At 42.5% G+C, this 16,257-nt stretch overlaps 3 protein-coding genes across 3 annotated transcripts; 1 reads left to right on the top strand and 2 right to left on the bottom strand.

Moving 5' to 3' along the window:
- Positions 1–1,212: 1,212 nt before the first annotated feature.
- Positions 1,213–3,075, bottom strand: LOC115744043 (stress enhanced protein 2, chloroplastic). Its single transcript, XM_030679126.2, has 2 exons — positions 2,656–3,075; positions 1,213–1,867 (listed from the first exon to the last, which is right to left on the bottom strand). The coding sequence occupies exons 1-2, from the start codon at positions 2,977–2,979 to the stop codon at positions 1,598–1,600; spliced, it is 594 nt and encodes a 197-aa protein (XP_030534986.1). The 5' UTR covers positions 2,980–3,075; the 3' UTR covers positions 1,213–1,597.
- Positions 3,076–5,464: 2,389 nt separating this feature from the next.
- On the bottom strand, positions 5,465–6,580 carry LOC115744042 (protein MIZU-KUSSEI 1). The gene has a single exon (XM_030679125.2). The coding sequence runs from the start codon at positions 6,501–6,503 to the stop codon at positions 5,766–5,768; it is 738 nt and encodes a 245-aa protein (XP_030534985.1). The 5' UTR covers positions 6,504–6,580; the 3' UTR covers positions 5,465–5,765.
- Positions 6,581–10,662: 4,082 nt separating this feature from the next.
- Positions 10,663–14,559, top strand: LOC115744044. Its single transcript, XM_030679127.2, has 2 exons — positions 10,663–11,059; positions 14,108–14,559. The coding sequence occupies exons 1-2, from the start codon at positions 10,796–10,798 to the stop codon at positions 14,321–14,323; spliced, it is 480 nt and encodes a 159-aa protein (XP_030534987.1). The 5' UTR covers positions 10,663–10,795; the 3' UTR covers positions 14,324–14,559.
- The last annotated feature ends 1,698 nt before the right edge of the window (positions 14,560–16,257 follow it).

Consider the following 16,257-nt stretch of genomic DNA (forward strand, 5'->3'; position numbering starts at 1 on the left):
TTAGATCTTGGGAGTGGCGAGCACGGCCTTTAGGTGCTATAGCTCTCAAAGCTCGAGTTTAACCACAAAAAAAAAAAAAACTTTAGTTGTCATTTTTAAGGAGTGAGCAAGTCGGATTGATCGAATCAAGAATCGTTCGGATCGAACGGAAAACTACTTACCCCTACTCATTTCCCATAATTATCTTTAGACACGAGGTTTGCATTAGCATAATCCTTACTTTTTGCACCTGGTTTTTGACCTTCGAACATATTTAGATATCACTGTTTTTCAAAACGGAATTCTCCTAATTCCTTGAAAAAAAAAAAAACAAATGTTGCCACCTAAACTTTCATCCGAATGTTTTGACAGAAAAAAAAAAAAAACACTTTTACCCGAATGTCTTGCTTGTCTATTTTCAGAAATTCACTGAAAAGGTTTTTCTGTTTTGCATTCTATTTTGACCCTTCATGTTTTGCTTGTCTTTTACCCGAATTAGGCAAATGCTTAGATAATGCCTATGAATAACTGCAGAATAGTTCCCAAGCACATTCAATCAAAGCGGATTAAGTCCTTTCTGTGGCAGATTCATTCACTTTCGGGTTGATTCACCATCATGACCGTCCCTATAAGTAAGGGTGTCAAAAAAAGCCTGAGCCAACCAAAAAATTCACCAAATTTTCAAGCCTTTTTGGGCTGAGCTTCGATACTACTAGCATAAGGCTCAGGCTGGACTAGGCCAGGCCGGCTTCGGCTTTTTGATACCCACATTTTTTTTTACATTCTCTCGTTCAACAAGCTTGTCAAGTGCTTTTGATTCCAAAAAAAAGGGAAACAAAAAGGGAAAAAAAGAATCCAACCCTGCCCGAAGAGCTGGGCATATGTAATTAGGGCTCGGGCCGGGCCAAGCTAAGTACGGTTTAGTTTCGGGCCGAGCCAAGACCCGGTCCGTTGACACCCGTACCTATAACCTTCCCCGATCCCATTCGCAAGGTTAGCGAGGAGAGCTGTCAGGCCGTGGAGCTATGCTTTCCTCCATCCCTGACCGGAGCATATTCCCTCGTCCCCCGACGTGATCGGGGCAAATGCGTGTAAAAGACCTCTCCCCGCAGAGTGGCGCTTCAAGAGTGCAAAAACCAAGTACCCTTCACAGCTAGTACTTGAAAACAAAGATCGACCAAAGAAATTATGCTAATCCTAGGCTCACTAATCAACATCGAAATCACTAGAAAGTGCACTATAACCTCCATTTTTAACACTCAAAAGAGCAAATCAAGCCGTTCACATATCTAACCACCTGATCAAATCTATTTTACAACCCAACCCAACCCAACCATATCAGATCAGATTACAGTACCAGCTCTCTTGAGGCGGCATCGAATTCTGCCTCGACGGTCTGTTCGTTTACATGCCAATCTCATTCTTCGCAGCGAATTATCAGTATCGTATAATACTAGTATTATACGCCTAATTCCTAGCTGGACTTCTCATTCTTGCGTCTCTTTTCAACTTTCTTGGTATACAGCAGCTAGAATTTTCACACACAAGAGAAGGGCTTAGAATTCTGGGAGACCTCATATCGGAATTCCACATGATCCTGCATCGTCCAATCCTTGCTTCAGATCTCGTCGGACCAATCACTGAGCTCGCCTTCGTAGAACAGCCCGTCGACAATCTGGTCGACAAGGGAGTCGATGAGCGTGTTGCAACTGCGAGAGAAGATGCGGCCCACGCTGGTTCGGGCGCTGGAGAACCAAGCGAAGAATGCGGCGCAGGCAACAGCTCCGAAACACACCCCTGCTGCCTCGGCAATCCCTTGGACATCCATCTTCCTGAACAGGGAGTTTCCAGTCACCGCCTCCTCCGCCACCGTCGCCGCAAAGACGATCTGGTTGACAGTGACATCCAATCTCATAAGGTCAGATTATGCACGTCCTGATTCGTATATCAGTCAATGAGCAAATTCTGGGGAAGCAGATCAGCACCACATGAGACAAGGCGATCACTGTTTTGACACAAACTGAGCTAACCTTGTCGAAACGAAGCATAATCGGGCCATCGGTAACCAAACATTTCGCTACTTAACTCACATTTAACCTTTCAACTTAAAAAAAAAATTGTAATTTTCTAGGATGAGCAGCTCCAAGCTTCTGTCCAATTGGGCACTCTCCAACCCCAAATCCAAATCTGTACAATCCGGCCTTACATGACTCATTCCTATAACTTCCGACTGAAGAACTGACAAACAACACCTTGTGAATTTATAGACAACCCACCAACCATAGCAAACTCAGAACTATATTAGCAGCTGCACAAGTAAAATTCACCTTAGGTACTTGTAATCTCATGAATCAGGTAAAACAAGTCGAATCCAAATACATGGTTAGAATCTCAAAGTGTATATCCTAATTGGATGAAGAATTCAACTTGTACTGTTCACCTTGCCAATGAAAATATCTTCTGCTACAGTAAAGTAAAGGAACAGCAGACAAAACCTATCAATAACGAGGATAAACAGAGACAGAGACCTTCATCTCATGTGATTCCGAAGCATAACCATGGAGTTTCACTTCAATCAAGCAGAACAATCAAAACTATCGCTGAACTGAACATGCAAGTTGGTTTCTTTAAAACGAAAAGAATAGAAAAAAAGATGGAGACTCCTCAAACACTGACCATGGCTAGGCGACCAGAGATGATCTCGAAGTCCTGGCTCTTCTTGGAGCTCTCGATGTACTCCGAAAGCGTCTCGAAGAAGGGCGACACCGCATCGCCACCGCCGCCGACCCTCTTGCTCTTGATGATCCCCACCGGATCAGAGCCGTAGGATCTCAAGTTGCACAGCCGAGGCTGCAGCTGGATCTTCCCGTTGCCGCCGTCGGGCTCCGCCTGCTTCGGCCTCTGCACCGAGACCTGGACCGGGCCGGCCGGCTCTCTCCTCGCCACCTCCTGCTTCGTCGCCGGCAGCTGGCAGTGCACCGCACGCGCCGCCGTCGCCATGGGTCCAAACGTGGCGGACTCCAAGAATCTTGGGGTTTGTGTATGGTTCGGGGCGGCGTCAAGGGTGAGTTTGGGAATCTTCGTGGTACTGTGGGACGACACGTCTGTCGTTTATAATTTATATGTGCAGACGTCCGGAGGGGGGTGACGTGCCAGTGGGTCCACTATGACGTGGCGACAGATGGTTCGGTAACGTGGTTCTCGTTGTTGTCGAGGCGCATAGCCCGTGGAAAAACGTGGTGTGGAGTGACGTGTCCCAGTCGGAAAAAGTTAGTCGGCATGGTCCTTAAGATGCGTCGAATCCAGCGAATTTCACGTGGGGCCCATAAAATCCAACGGATGATATGCACCAGTGTTCGGATTCAACCCCGGTCGGAGCAAGCACGAGGGACACGGACGGGATTTTGTCTCATTAATTACACATTAACGATTGATTCGCATTAACTTTTTTACAATCTAAACCTTATGACGGGCATACTTTCGCTTTTTCTTAGCACGAAACGGATGAAATATTCTCAATATATAGATGTTAACGTATAGATCGGCATGAAATTCTTGTAGGCAGCATTTTGAATGATAACGAGAGATCGTTTAAAGTAGCGGTGATAGGTTCCTAAGTGAGTCAGTCCGGATCTAAAATTAGGAATCAACCTATGATTCTCGGTTTCTAAAAATTGGACGTTCCGATTTTTGTTTTTATCGGCACAATAGTAAAAGTCAACGTTGCATCATTTTACTAAAAATATATATATGTTCATCAAGTGGTTATGCCATTGTTCATTCATATGAAAGGCTATGGTTCAACTTTTTGTGTGCGTGCAAAAGTGACTTTTTTTGAAAGACCGGTTCAACCAAAGAACCGACCAACATTGGAGACAGTCATGCAACCCACTAGACCGATGACCTCCCGCTCATTTTGATTTCAATATTTTTACATAATTTTTAATGCTTTTCGTATTCGTTTTATGATTACATTTATCTTGACATCCGATGTTCTATCAATTGATAGATATGACATTAAAAGTTCTGTCACATTTTTTCTCATTATCAAATCACACTCCTTGCCTTGTCATCCAAACACGACATAAAAGTATATTGAACGGATCTACTTTATAGCTAATCGATCTATATGCGATGGAGACATTGCCAAATCTACAAGAGAAGCTAATAATTGCACCTAACGCAGTCAACCTAATACAGTCGATCCGTCAGATCTTGTGGATCCCGAGTAAGATTCACATGATCTGATGAAGTATAGTACGAGGTTTCTGCCTATTAGAGGTAGCTACATAGTTTTCCGACCTTAGGGAGGGGCTAAGCTCGACCTCATGGAATAACGTGGCATGGAGTGACGTGTCCCTGTTGGAAAAAGTTAGTGGGCATGGTCCTTAAGATGCGTCAGATCCGGTGAATTTCACGTGGGGCCCATAAAATCCAACGGATGATATGCACCAGTGTTCGAATTCAACCCTGGTCGGAGCAAGCACAAGGGACATGGATGGGATTTTGTCTCAGTAATTTCACATTAACGATTGATTCGCATGATCTGTTTTACAATCTAAACCTTGTGACGGGCATACTTTCACTTTTTCTTAGCACGAAACAGATGAAATATTCTCAATATATAGATGTTAACGTGTATAGACTCGCATGAAGTTCTTGTAGGCGGCATTTTGAATGATAACGGAAGACTGTTTGAAGTAACGGTGATCGATTCCTACGTGAGTCAGTCTGGATCTAAAATAGGAATCAACCCATGATTCTTGGTTTCCAAAAATTGGACGTTCCAATTTTTGGTTTGTCCGGCAAAATAGTAAATGTCAATGTTACATCACTTTACTAAAAAAAAATATATGTTCATCAAGTGGTTATGTCGTTATTCATTCATACAGAAGGCTATGATTCAACTTTTTGTGTGCGTGCAAAAGTGAATTTTTTTGAAAGACCGGTTCAACCAAAAAACCGGCCAGCATTGGAGACAGTTGTGCAACCCACTAGCCCGATGACCTCCCGCTCATTTTGATTTCAATATTTTTACGTAATTTTTAATGCTTTTCTATTCGTTTTATGATTATATTTGTCTTGACATCCGATGTTCTATTAATTGATAGATATGACATTGAAAGTTCTGTCACATTTCTTCTCATTATCAAATCACAATCCTTGCCTTGGTGTCCAAGCACGACATAAAAGTATATTGAACGGATCTACTTTATAGCTAATCGATCTATGTGCGATGGAGACACTGCCAAATCTACAAGAGAAGCTAATAATTGCACTTAACGCGGTCGGCCTAGTATATTCGAGCCGTCGGATCTTGTGGATCTCAGATAAAATTCACATGATCTGATGAAGTATAGTATAAGGTTTCTGGTGATTAGAGGCAGCTATATAGTTTTCCGACCCTAGGGGGCTATGCCTGACTGGAACTAGAAACTCAATGTCATATAAAAAAACACAAAGGAAAACGATGAGAATTCAAACATATGCGAAACTTCTTTCGTTGTTGCTCACGGCCATGGACAATATACAGAAGAAATGAAAGAAAAGAATTGCATAAGACACTTGCTTTCTACGTAGATCTCTGAGAAAAGTAGTCCTTAAGAACTCTCTTCCCTCCCCTTGCCCTCGTTTTCTACCTTAAAATCATCCAAGTGACGCTCCACCGCTCGTTCTCGCCGTGAAGCTGATGATGAAGAACAACCGGCCACCACCGCCCGAGGCAGCGTAGCGTGATCATTCGTAACCCTTCGCCAGATGATTTGGTCGTCATTAAAGCATCGAACTCAAATCCTCACAAAGAATATGCTAAGCTCCGGCCCGTTGTTGCCCTCCGGGCTCAACATGTACAGCGTCTCTGAGTCCTTTGACCCGACGACCCGCTCAAAGTGCGCCCGCATGTAGGCCAGCTCGCCGTCGGGGCCCTCCGTGTCGGAGTTGCCCGGCAAAACCCCGGCGCCCATCGAAACGGCCTTGAGGAGCTCCATCACGTTCAGGTCCTCCGCCGTGGCCTCCCTCTTGACCCCGTACCCGGACTTCTTCCCGTTGCAATACATGGTCCACAAGGGCTCGTCCAGAATCTTGGTCTTGTCCTTGTCCGGTCTCTTCTCGCATTCTAGGGCGATTCTCACCATGCCCGAGCTCAGCTCCTTTTGCAACACGTTGGTTTGCATGGCGAGTTCCACCACCAGCGTGGGGAGGCATTTAGGGGTCTCTTGCAGGGACAAGCTGACTCTCCCTTTCCGGTACCCGAATAGGGTGCCGGTCACGCGGGCCCCCGAGACTGTCCGGTGGGAGTCGGGGATGCCCATCGGGAGCGTCGGGAACTTGCACACCGGGGTTATGATCGGGAGCGACCGGAACACGGAGCGGAAGACGCGGAATACCTTGGTCTTGTGCTTCTTCTTCTGGGATGGCTGGACGAGGGAGACCAGCTGGCGGGGCGGGGGCGGCGGCGAAGGAGGCGCCGTCGTGGGCCGGTTGTCATCGGACGAAGCAGCGCCTGCGAATCTTGGCTCCCCCATTATTGGATGTGCATGGACCGGCAATGGAAGGAGGCCATGAGAGAGAGAGAGAGAGAGAGAGAGAGAGGATTGCTTTGTTGAGGTTGGTACGGGCATGAGGCTGAAGAGGGTCTTCGGATCCTAAAATTGGGGAAGTTTGAACCTCCCCAATTTTGGCTTCAAAGAGATTCCGCATCTGCATGCATGAAATGTGCAACAATTATACAATAGAAGAGGCCATGCATGTTATAATGCAATCGAAAAGCAATCAAAGTTTAACCGATCTATATCGATCGCATTTGAGAAAGAATTTTATTACACTGGTTACTAAGGGCCTTGCTAATATGACTGTCAGACAGTATGTCGGTTATTTCTAACCATACGATCTCCCAATTCATAAGTGTTTTATGCAAAACATGCGGTGATGGTGTATGAATCTATGGCAAGGCAAGGCCGGCCGCGCCTAGCCACGGCCTAACCTCGCCGACCCTGGCGAGGCCTTGGCGGTGGTCGCCGGGACTCGGCGACTCCCCTCGGCCATCCCCCACCCCTCGCCGGCCATGGTCGGCGTTGGCGGGGGCGGCGATGGCGAGGGCTTACAATCCTCGTTGCTGCAAACTCACACTTTCTATTTAATTATAATTTTTAAAAAAATTTAACTATTTTTAAGTTGAACAATCCACGTGGATGCCACATGGGGTCCACGTGGGTTGATTTTTTTAAAAAAAATTGACAAGTAATATTAAAAAACTAATTAAAAAAATCATGTGTCTTGTTTGACCGGAATTTACACTTAAATAATTACTTTTTACTGGAATTGACACTTCGGTGATCGTTTTTTCTCCGATTTAGCACTTAAGTGATAAAAAAAAATATTGGCACCAAAGTTAGTATCCTACACAAATATTGTCACTTCTGCTGTACTTTTGCCGATTTTAGGGCTTGCCATGTAATTTTTCTTATAAGCACAATAAGGAGATGTCTGAGTTTTCTTCTTGAATTGTAGTTGTGGCACTCTTTCTTAGTAAATAAATGCTTTTCATTTTTAAAGCAATACATTGTCGCGACCCTACGTTTAGAGACATGGGCGTCGGGCTAACAGATTGCTAAACATCGGTAAAGGTGGGTTTACCGGGTCCTCCCAGACCATACAGAATCACGACGGGGGAAAGTATGATTTTTATATCTACGTGGCCGATCTTTAATATGATCGGGTGACATGTGTAAAGTGTACATGCAAATGAAGTCACCACCAATCTTCCACCAATCTCTTTCTTTGGAAGGTAGATTGGAAACCCTAACAAGTGATTGGGAGAAACCGCTCGGTTCTACAAAACTAGATATTCGGATTCGAGGACTTGGTTATGCTGATATTTCTACCGACGCCCTTTCGGTACCTAACGTTGAGTGATTTTCTAACTATAAGTTCATGGATGCTCAATTTCAAGTGAAGAAAGTCCTAAAAATCTAATATTTCATGCATATGGGTATATCTAATCCTAACAATCACAATCAGTGAAAGAAGGTGTGCAAAAAAAAGAATAAAAAACGTGCAATTAAAATGCATCAAATCACCACAATGCATCCCTAGTAAGACACTAAAGGCTTTGAGAGAGTGCAATCAAAGTTCGGGAAAGATTTGGGACAAATTGTTCAAAGGACCAAAAATGTCATTTTTGGGAAAGATAAGAGACCAAAATCAACAAAAATAGGTTGTGCCAATTGAATATGGCCATTTTCTATTTTCTGTGATTTTTGAATTTTTTTTCTGATTTTTCCGATTTTGTTAGAATTTTTTTTTAATGAATTTTCTGACTTTTTTAATCATTTTCTGATTGTTTTATTATTTACTTAATTTTTTTATTCGGAAATATTATTCGGACCAGATCAAACTGGTCCGCGCCTCTCGGGCGTCCGACCCGGACCGAATGGTTTTCAAAGGTTTCATCAAAATGAAGAAGTTTTTGGACATACAATCAGAAAATGTTTTTTTTATTCAAAAAAATGAATTAGAACTCAGAAAATCAATTTTTATTTTTTGAAAATTTTTAGATCATGCTTCGTGGTCAAATCATGGCCATCGATCAGATTTTTTATTATTTTCAAAAATCTTCTTTCATTTTTAGAAATTGATTTTTTTATTTCTTTATTATTTGTTTTATCTAAAATAAATCGCAACGCCGATGTCGCGCGCCACGTGAACGTGGAGCTGGTCTACTCACATTGAATGATTGACGTCCTTGCGAGGAAAACGAAGGACGGACAACAGAGAGTTATCAGGCCGCCGTTCGACGTCCAAACCTGCAAATCGTCCCTGATCTGTCCTAATCCAAGCTCATAGTGCTCGGCCATGGCAAATTTCGATCACACAAAATTGAGATAACCGGAATTAAAGCAATCGCTCATCAATGGAGCTCAGAAGATTTACCTACAAGTCCGATTGACTTGGTTTTGGCTCATCAATGTGTTAGTCTCTTGCGCATGAATGAGCCTCTCTCCTGATCCAAAAATGCATGGATTCTGTTATAGCTTTTCTCCAAATTTTGGCGCGCACGGTGATATGTCAATTTGGGCTTACTGGCATGTGAAACCACTTGATTTAACAGTGCCAGAGCAATTTGGCAATCCACTGAGCTCCGTTAGGTCCTCCACGTGCACTAAATTGTACTGATTTGAACTAGTTCACACTTGGGCGTCTACGGGTAACACCGACAGAAAGAATGATTTGGCCATCCCAACTCTGGCGGTCTTTGGTCGCGGAATTGAGCTCTTTGGGATCGGAATGAAGAGGCCTTCAATGCCCACCGCATGGCGTCTCCAATTAGGCACGAAATGGACTCCAATTTGGCGTCCAAATCTCGATTCCTTGGACAGAACCTGCATTGGAATGATGATGAAGAAGAAGAAGAAGAAGAAGGTGATTCGAGGTCATTGGGTCGATTTGCACGACCCGGATGTTCGAATTCCGCCCATTTGACCTGCAAAATGCCTAAATTTCTCAAATTGAACTCTAAAATTAAATTCTACATAATGGATTCCATCTAGAAATAGCAAGATTGCATCAAATTGGCTCCGTTTTATGTAAAACCCCCAATTTTAAAGTTTAACCCGAATATGGAAATTGATCAATTGAGGCCCTTAAGGGAAAAATTGAACCAGCCCGACCATACCAATGGTCTTAAAATGATTAAAAAAAAATGAGTTGGGGGTTCAAATTTGAATGAAAATAGCCCGAGGGCGATTGATTGCACTTTGAATGGAAATAGAGGGACCAAATTGAAAATATTTTGTGATTTTTCAAAATTGCTCAATCTGTGAAATAATTGGTTCAAAGTGCAAGTAAATACATTAGAAACAAATTTCATAACTGGAACAAAGTGAAAAGAACAATAACAACGACTCAACTTGAGATTTTTGCTCTTTTAGGGACCTAAATGCAAAATTTTAAAAACTGAGGTTCCCGATTGGGTTTTTGGGATTTAAAGTGATCAAAATGTAATTGGAATTGAAAGAAAGCTAACGTCTATTTTTTTTCTTACTTTTGTGGTCGCAAACATTATTTTTCTTTTTTTTGGGGTAATTTTCTAATAAAAGAAATGCCATAAATTTTGAGAAAATTCAGAAAAGTACATATCTTCTCTGTTCAAATTTGGTTTCTAAGACTGGGCTAAGACTTTCAAAATTGATTTTTTCAAATTTTATAATTTTTAGTTTATCTTTTTTGCGTATTTTTCTAAAAAGAAAAGAGATTAAAATCATGTATCAAAAGTAGTTTTATTCGAAAAATGATGTAGGTGCAAAAATTTTGTGTCACATCACAGCGCCTACAATAAACACAGCAAACCCAGAAAGATTGAAAGCTGATGGAAGTGATGAGAGAGGGTCGTGCATTTACCCTTGAGGTCCTCATTGGCCTACTTGATAGAGAAGCTAGCTACTTTCTTGCTTCGTGTGCACGAGCCCAGACGTTTCTTCCGAACGGTGAGGGATGGGATTGAAAAAAAAGAAGAAATTGCAAGGACCGCTGTCAAACATTCAACAAAAGTTGGGGCCGTTCGCGTGATTACCAAAAAAAGAGAAGAAAGGAAAGGGGAGTCCATCCCTTTCATGTGGCGGTCGACTTCACACGGGGGCGCCTCACGCGCATCAAAAACGACTGTGGTCTTCACCTTCATTAATGCTCTCCTCCTCTTCCCCTTCATTTCTCGCGCTCTCTCTCTCTCTCCTTCGCCTTCTGCTCCAGGAAGAACGAGAAGAAGAAGAAGAAGAGGAGGAGGAGAAGAGCGAGAATCTGCTGCAGGTTCGACACGAAAATGGTGGAATTCGGAGACGAGCTCGTGCTCGAGAGCTTGAGGATACCGTGGCTGATATGGATCCAGCTCCTCGTCATGTTCCTCCTCCTCCTCCTCCTCTACTCCTTCACCTCCTCCTTCCCCTCCTCCGCCGACTCCTCCTCCTCCTCCGCCGCCGCCGCCGCCGCTCCCTCCTCCTCCTCGTCTCCTTCCTCGTCGTCGCCTCCTCTCGATTCGCGCGGATCTCACTCCCACAAGCCATTCCTCGTTCCCAGCGCCCACCAGGTACGGCCAACTCTTCCTCTGCTTCGCTCGCTGTTCCGATGTTTCGAACCGCGCGTTGGAGCTTGTAGTTTTTAATGCTTCACTTGTGGATTCGTCTGAGTCAATTAGAGATTCCATACGGAGTGATTGAGCGTGCACGATTGAGAGTCTCCAATTAGGGACCGATTCGGCGATGATAGAACTGGTTTTCTGCTCGCGCGAATCCATGCTCGTCTCGTTGAATTGTGACGATTCGAACGATTAGGAAACGGACACGGTCGAGACTTTTCAAAATTGTTCGTTTTCTACTTCTTCGGCCAGTTCACAGTCGCTGAAAGCAACGACTTGAAGGCCACCTTCTAGAACTTCTTCTGCATCATCCTCCGAAAAAAAAAAAAAAGGAACAACGAATTCAACCTAAGGTGAAAAGAAAAACAGAATTGGAAATCAGTTTGATACTTCTGTCTCGCAATCATTCTCCCAGTAAATTCCAATAGGAGTTCGTCGTCGGTGCATTGATCACATTGCTTGACCCGACGAAGCTTCGTCGTAAGGCGATCAGAATCCCGACTTTGCTTGTGGAAATGCCCTTGGAATGAAAATGATTCTCATGGGGCCATCCAAGCTTGTGCTCGCCCACTCACATCCTTCGTTAACATTTCCTTCCCCGGCCGATTTAGACCTTATTGTTCTTTAAACGCACGGATTGGAAAGTAGAACTCGAGTGGGGCGGCGATGGGTTTTCGCTGAAAAGGGAGGATAATGATTAGGGGTACGAAATCATGATCCGATTTGGATTGATCGATAACATCTGATGGATTTCGGACCCCTCGGATCGGGGAATCTCATCTGGGTCTCTTCCTCGATTTGGACCCCACCCATTTGAGGGTGGGTCTTTTTGCGTTTCTTGGGGTCGGGTCGACCCAACTAATACACGTGTTCCCAATAGAATTTTAATGTGGCAACTTTGTACGGTTATGTGAGGGATAATGTCTCCAACTATACATATATAGAAAATTATACATATACAGCGAGATGGAAAAGAAAAGTGGGTTTCCATTGGATTCTGATTTTGGTCCAAACTTCTTCTTTTTTTGGTTAGCTCGAGTTTCAATTCCAATCTAAGCTTTTGGTTTTTGGGTGTTATATCGGAAAAATAATTTTAGATTGAGTCCTAATTCTTGCTCGATTTTTTGTTTGTCTCGTGAAAAAACGCAAATTTTCTGTCGATACCTAAATTTGGATCGGTCTATGTAATGGGTTTGAGCAAATAGCATTGCCAAGATAATCATGGTGAGGCATATAAACGGTGTCTTTGCCAATGTAGGATGAGCTGTGCCGTTAGTTGTCATGTGATCAGTACGTTGTTGTTTTTTTCCCTTGGAGCGTCTGATGTTAGTCGGTGGGATAAGGCGTTCGATTTCGATTTTTCTAGGATGCGATTCGAATGCGCACATCAATTTTCCCTTTGATTTTAATGGGATTTTGGGGGGATTTTGTAAGTATTAGGTGAAGGCACCGAAAGGTTGCCTTTGAGGTCAAGACAAGTGGTCTCCACCAGAGAGACGTGCCTCTTCGACCTTGCTTCGAAAATGGTCGGTTTGGGGAATAATGAATTGTAAGAAATGCCGCCAGCCAAAGCTTCGATGTGTCCACAAGAGGTATTGAAAGGCTGATTAATGCGCACTTGGACTTGTTTAAGCCGCGGGTTGGCATAGACAGCGAAACTTGTGTGAATCGCAACCATAAGTACGGACTAGAACAAATAAAAGACTGTCTAGGATAGAAACTATGATTTCCTTTAAAGCAAAGGCTCTTTAAATTTTTATTTTTCTCTTTTTCAGATTAAACTTTGTGCGGAAAAGGTTGAATTATGTAATGCCTTTGTCATCACTGATTGAGCAATCTGCCGATGTGGAATTAAACGAAACACAAATCTAGAGAGAGAGAGAGAGAGAGAGAGAGAGAGAGAGGGTGCTTTGCTTTGTTTTTTTTTGGTGAAATGTGCTTTGCCATGTTGCAAGGGGGGTGGGTGTGCAATAATGGCTCTCTTCTAAGAAATATTTTCCCACATGGAGAAATGCGGTGTGCATGAGAATGATTTCTTGTTGGTTCGTTTGTCATCATTACAACTCCCACCTTTGAACGTACCTTTTCTTTGTTGCTTTTCTGCATAACCTCGTTGCTCGCGTTAGATATATTGAGTGATGTGGTAGATGATCACTCACTGCGCATCTGCCGAAAGAAAGCAGCCCTCGTCCTCCTCCCTCCCCCACACCACCCCCAAAAAAAAAAAAAAACCGGAAGGATGGCAAGAGAGTTTGCTTCTTCTCTTTTGGTATTGGATGGGAGCATTCCGAGAGTACAATTCTAAATGTATCAAGCAGTTAGAATGTGAATGTGTCATTTTTTTTTGGTCGGAAGTGAATGCTTCATTTAGATTAGTAGCGGATGTGAAACTTTATGGGATCATTGTCAACTGTTCTAAAAGTTTAAGCTTAAGCTTAAGTTGTTAGATGAATGCGTGATTTAATAGTTAATTATTCTATTACTTCCCTTTATAATTAGTTAGTTTTTTTTTTTGCCTAATATTAGGCATGGAAACATTTAATTAGGGAGGCAAGTAAAGCCCGTAAAAATCTGAACTCATGACTTTTTGCTCTGATATCATGTAAGATTTGGTAGAATCATTGCACAACTGTTCCAAAATGGTAAGCTGTTGGATGAAGGCGTGGCTTGATATTTAATTATTCTGTCGGCGGAGATGGCCTAGTTGAGGTGCATGAAAGCTTGCTTTGACACCATCTGACGGCTATGCCAAAAAGGACAATACATGTAAAATGGTCAATATTCTGAAATGCATGGTCCAACCGAAAGGAGAGGAAATCAAACACAGGCTCCAACTGAGTCCACGCGTTTGATCAAACTGTGCAAATGCACCTTAAAGAAACTGATTCTTGCTTTGCACATATAACCTGAGGGTCTTGGTCATTGTATATTCTGTTGCACTGTGCATCCTTTTATGACTTACCGGTGGCTAACCTCCCTCCATGAACTGAAAAGTTGCAGGTCAGAGAAAGCCAGAGCGTCAAAGGCTTCATTGCGACGAGCACGAGCAGAAGAGTAGACGGAGAAGAAGATATGATGGAAGGAGAGAACTCGAGTCATAGCTACATGGATCACCACCCTTGCTCCCTGGTTAGGCTGGCGAGGATAGCTTTCCTCAAGTGCTTAGGATTGGATTTCACGTCGGAGAATTCTTCCTTTAAAAGACACAGAAGATGACAGTCGCATCAGCCGCCTTCTTTCGATGTCTTAACTCATTACTTTGGGACCGTCTGGACCGGTACTAACCACGTGTACATGAGGTCACAGATGTGTAATCTTCATGGAATTAATTGTGATGCTAGCTTTTATCTGTTCGATCGAGATTGTATATAAGATAAATGCGTTGACTAAGGTCCATGCTTGGAGGATTTCATGGATGATTCGAATCCAGGCTTTGCGAAGCACGTTTATCACTCGAGGGCAAAATTCAGAAATTGAATTGTTAGATGGATGTATGTAACGTCATAGTTTAAATAGGCAACCTTGGCGATTTGGGTGTTAGGAGCCGGGTTAGGCATAGCCAAAAGGGTAATATATCAACAACATACTTAGCATGCCCACGTCAAATTCATTTTGCATTTTCCGAAATTGGATGAGACCTTAGCAGCTTAAGCTTTCGAAGAACTCGATTTCTCTTTGAGGACGCATGCATAATTGGCTTGGACCATGCTAGTGTATATGTACACGTTACAAATTCGGTACGTGATTCCTCTTTGATGATTGATGCTTGTTTGTTCTCGCAAGTCGATTCCATAGAGATAATTGTCCAAAAATTCGTAAATTTATTATACGATATCTAATTCAGTCATAAATCTTTCAATTGTTCTAGTTTAGTTTTAAACCTTTTGATGATTTGCTAATTTAGTCCTAAACCTTTATTTTGTGGCAATTTAGTCATAAACCTTTTGAATGTTTGCCAATTTAGATCAAAACCTACAATTTGGATATTTGACCTGAAGGATTACATTGGCAAATCATCAAAAGGTTCAAAACTAAATTGGCAAATTATCAAAATGTTTATAATTGAATTGACACAATTGAAATGTTTAGGACTGAATTTGCAAATGTTAAAAGGTTCGGGATTAAATTAGTACAATTGGAATGTTTATGACTAAATTGGCCACCGTATAATAAGTTTAGGAGTTTTTGAATACCTTTTCTTGATTTTATATAGGATGCCACCTATGCAGCAGCATAAATTACTCTTTGATCGTTCGTTCATTCTATAGTTAAGTAGTATATTGCTTGTTTGTTGCACGCCTCCAGTTAGGAAGCACCTACACTTTTCGAGGGCCTTCATTTCGTGTTCGACACTCTCCAACATTTTTTGATACTCTTTGACATGACCATGCTCCGGACACATCGGCGACACGCGAGTCCAACATTTCGACAAACCATTTTGACATGCACAAGGTCAATTTTAAGCATTTTCAATAAATGAGGAGTCAAAATGTAAATTTATTAAAAATATATTTACTTATGTCATATATCCAGCTACCCCAAAACTAATATACCCAGCCAGCCCAAAAGAAAACCTAATCATGAATCTCTAACGGAAGAAGAAGAAACTCACCGTTGATATTTCTATATATGTGAAAATATATATTTAACATATAACGTATCCGAATGTGTCGGAATTTTCTATTTTTTGAAAAATGACGTGTCCACATATTATGTCGGGTCACGTGACGCAAATTTGTGTCGGTGCTACTTAGGCTTCCAGTCGAGTCATTGCCAGCTCCCCACCTATCACCTAGAGTCCAAGCTCACACTAGACTTTGCCTTTCTTCTCATCCCCTCTCTACAGCATTCTATGCTATCCTCAGTCTCTGCTCGATAAACTTCATGTTTGTCGTCATAGGTTCACCATTGATTAAATCAATGGCAACAACGCAAGAATTTTTTGCTTAATTTTGACTTGAGGCGACGAAACTATGATTTTGTCGTTCTAAGGAATGACCTGAGGTGACAAACTTAGCAATTTTTCCTCTGTGGTTGACCCTAAGGCGATAAACTTAACAATTCGTCATAAGTTCTGAACTTGATTGCACAAATTAAAAGTCTTAGAATTCAACTACATTTTCGCCATTAATTTTAAGATTTCTATTGCA

The sequence above is a fragment of the Rhodamnia argentea genome, chromosome 11 (genome assembly GCF_020921035.1).
Source record: "Rhodamnia argentea isolate NSW1041297 chromosome 11, ASM2092103v1, whole genome shotgun sequence".
NCBI lineage: Eukaryota > Viridiplantae > Streptophyta > Magnoliopsida > Myrtales > Myrtaceae > Rhodamnia > Rhodamnia argentea.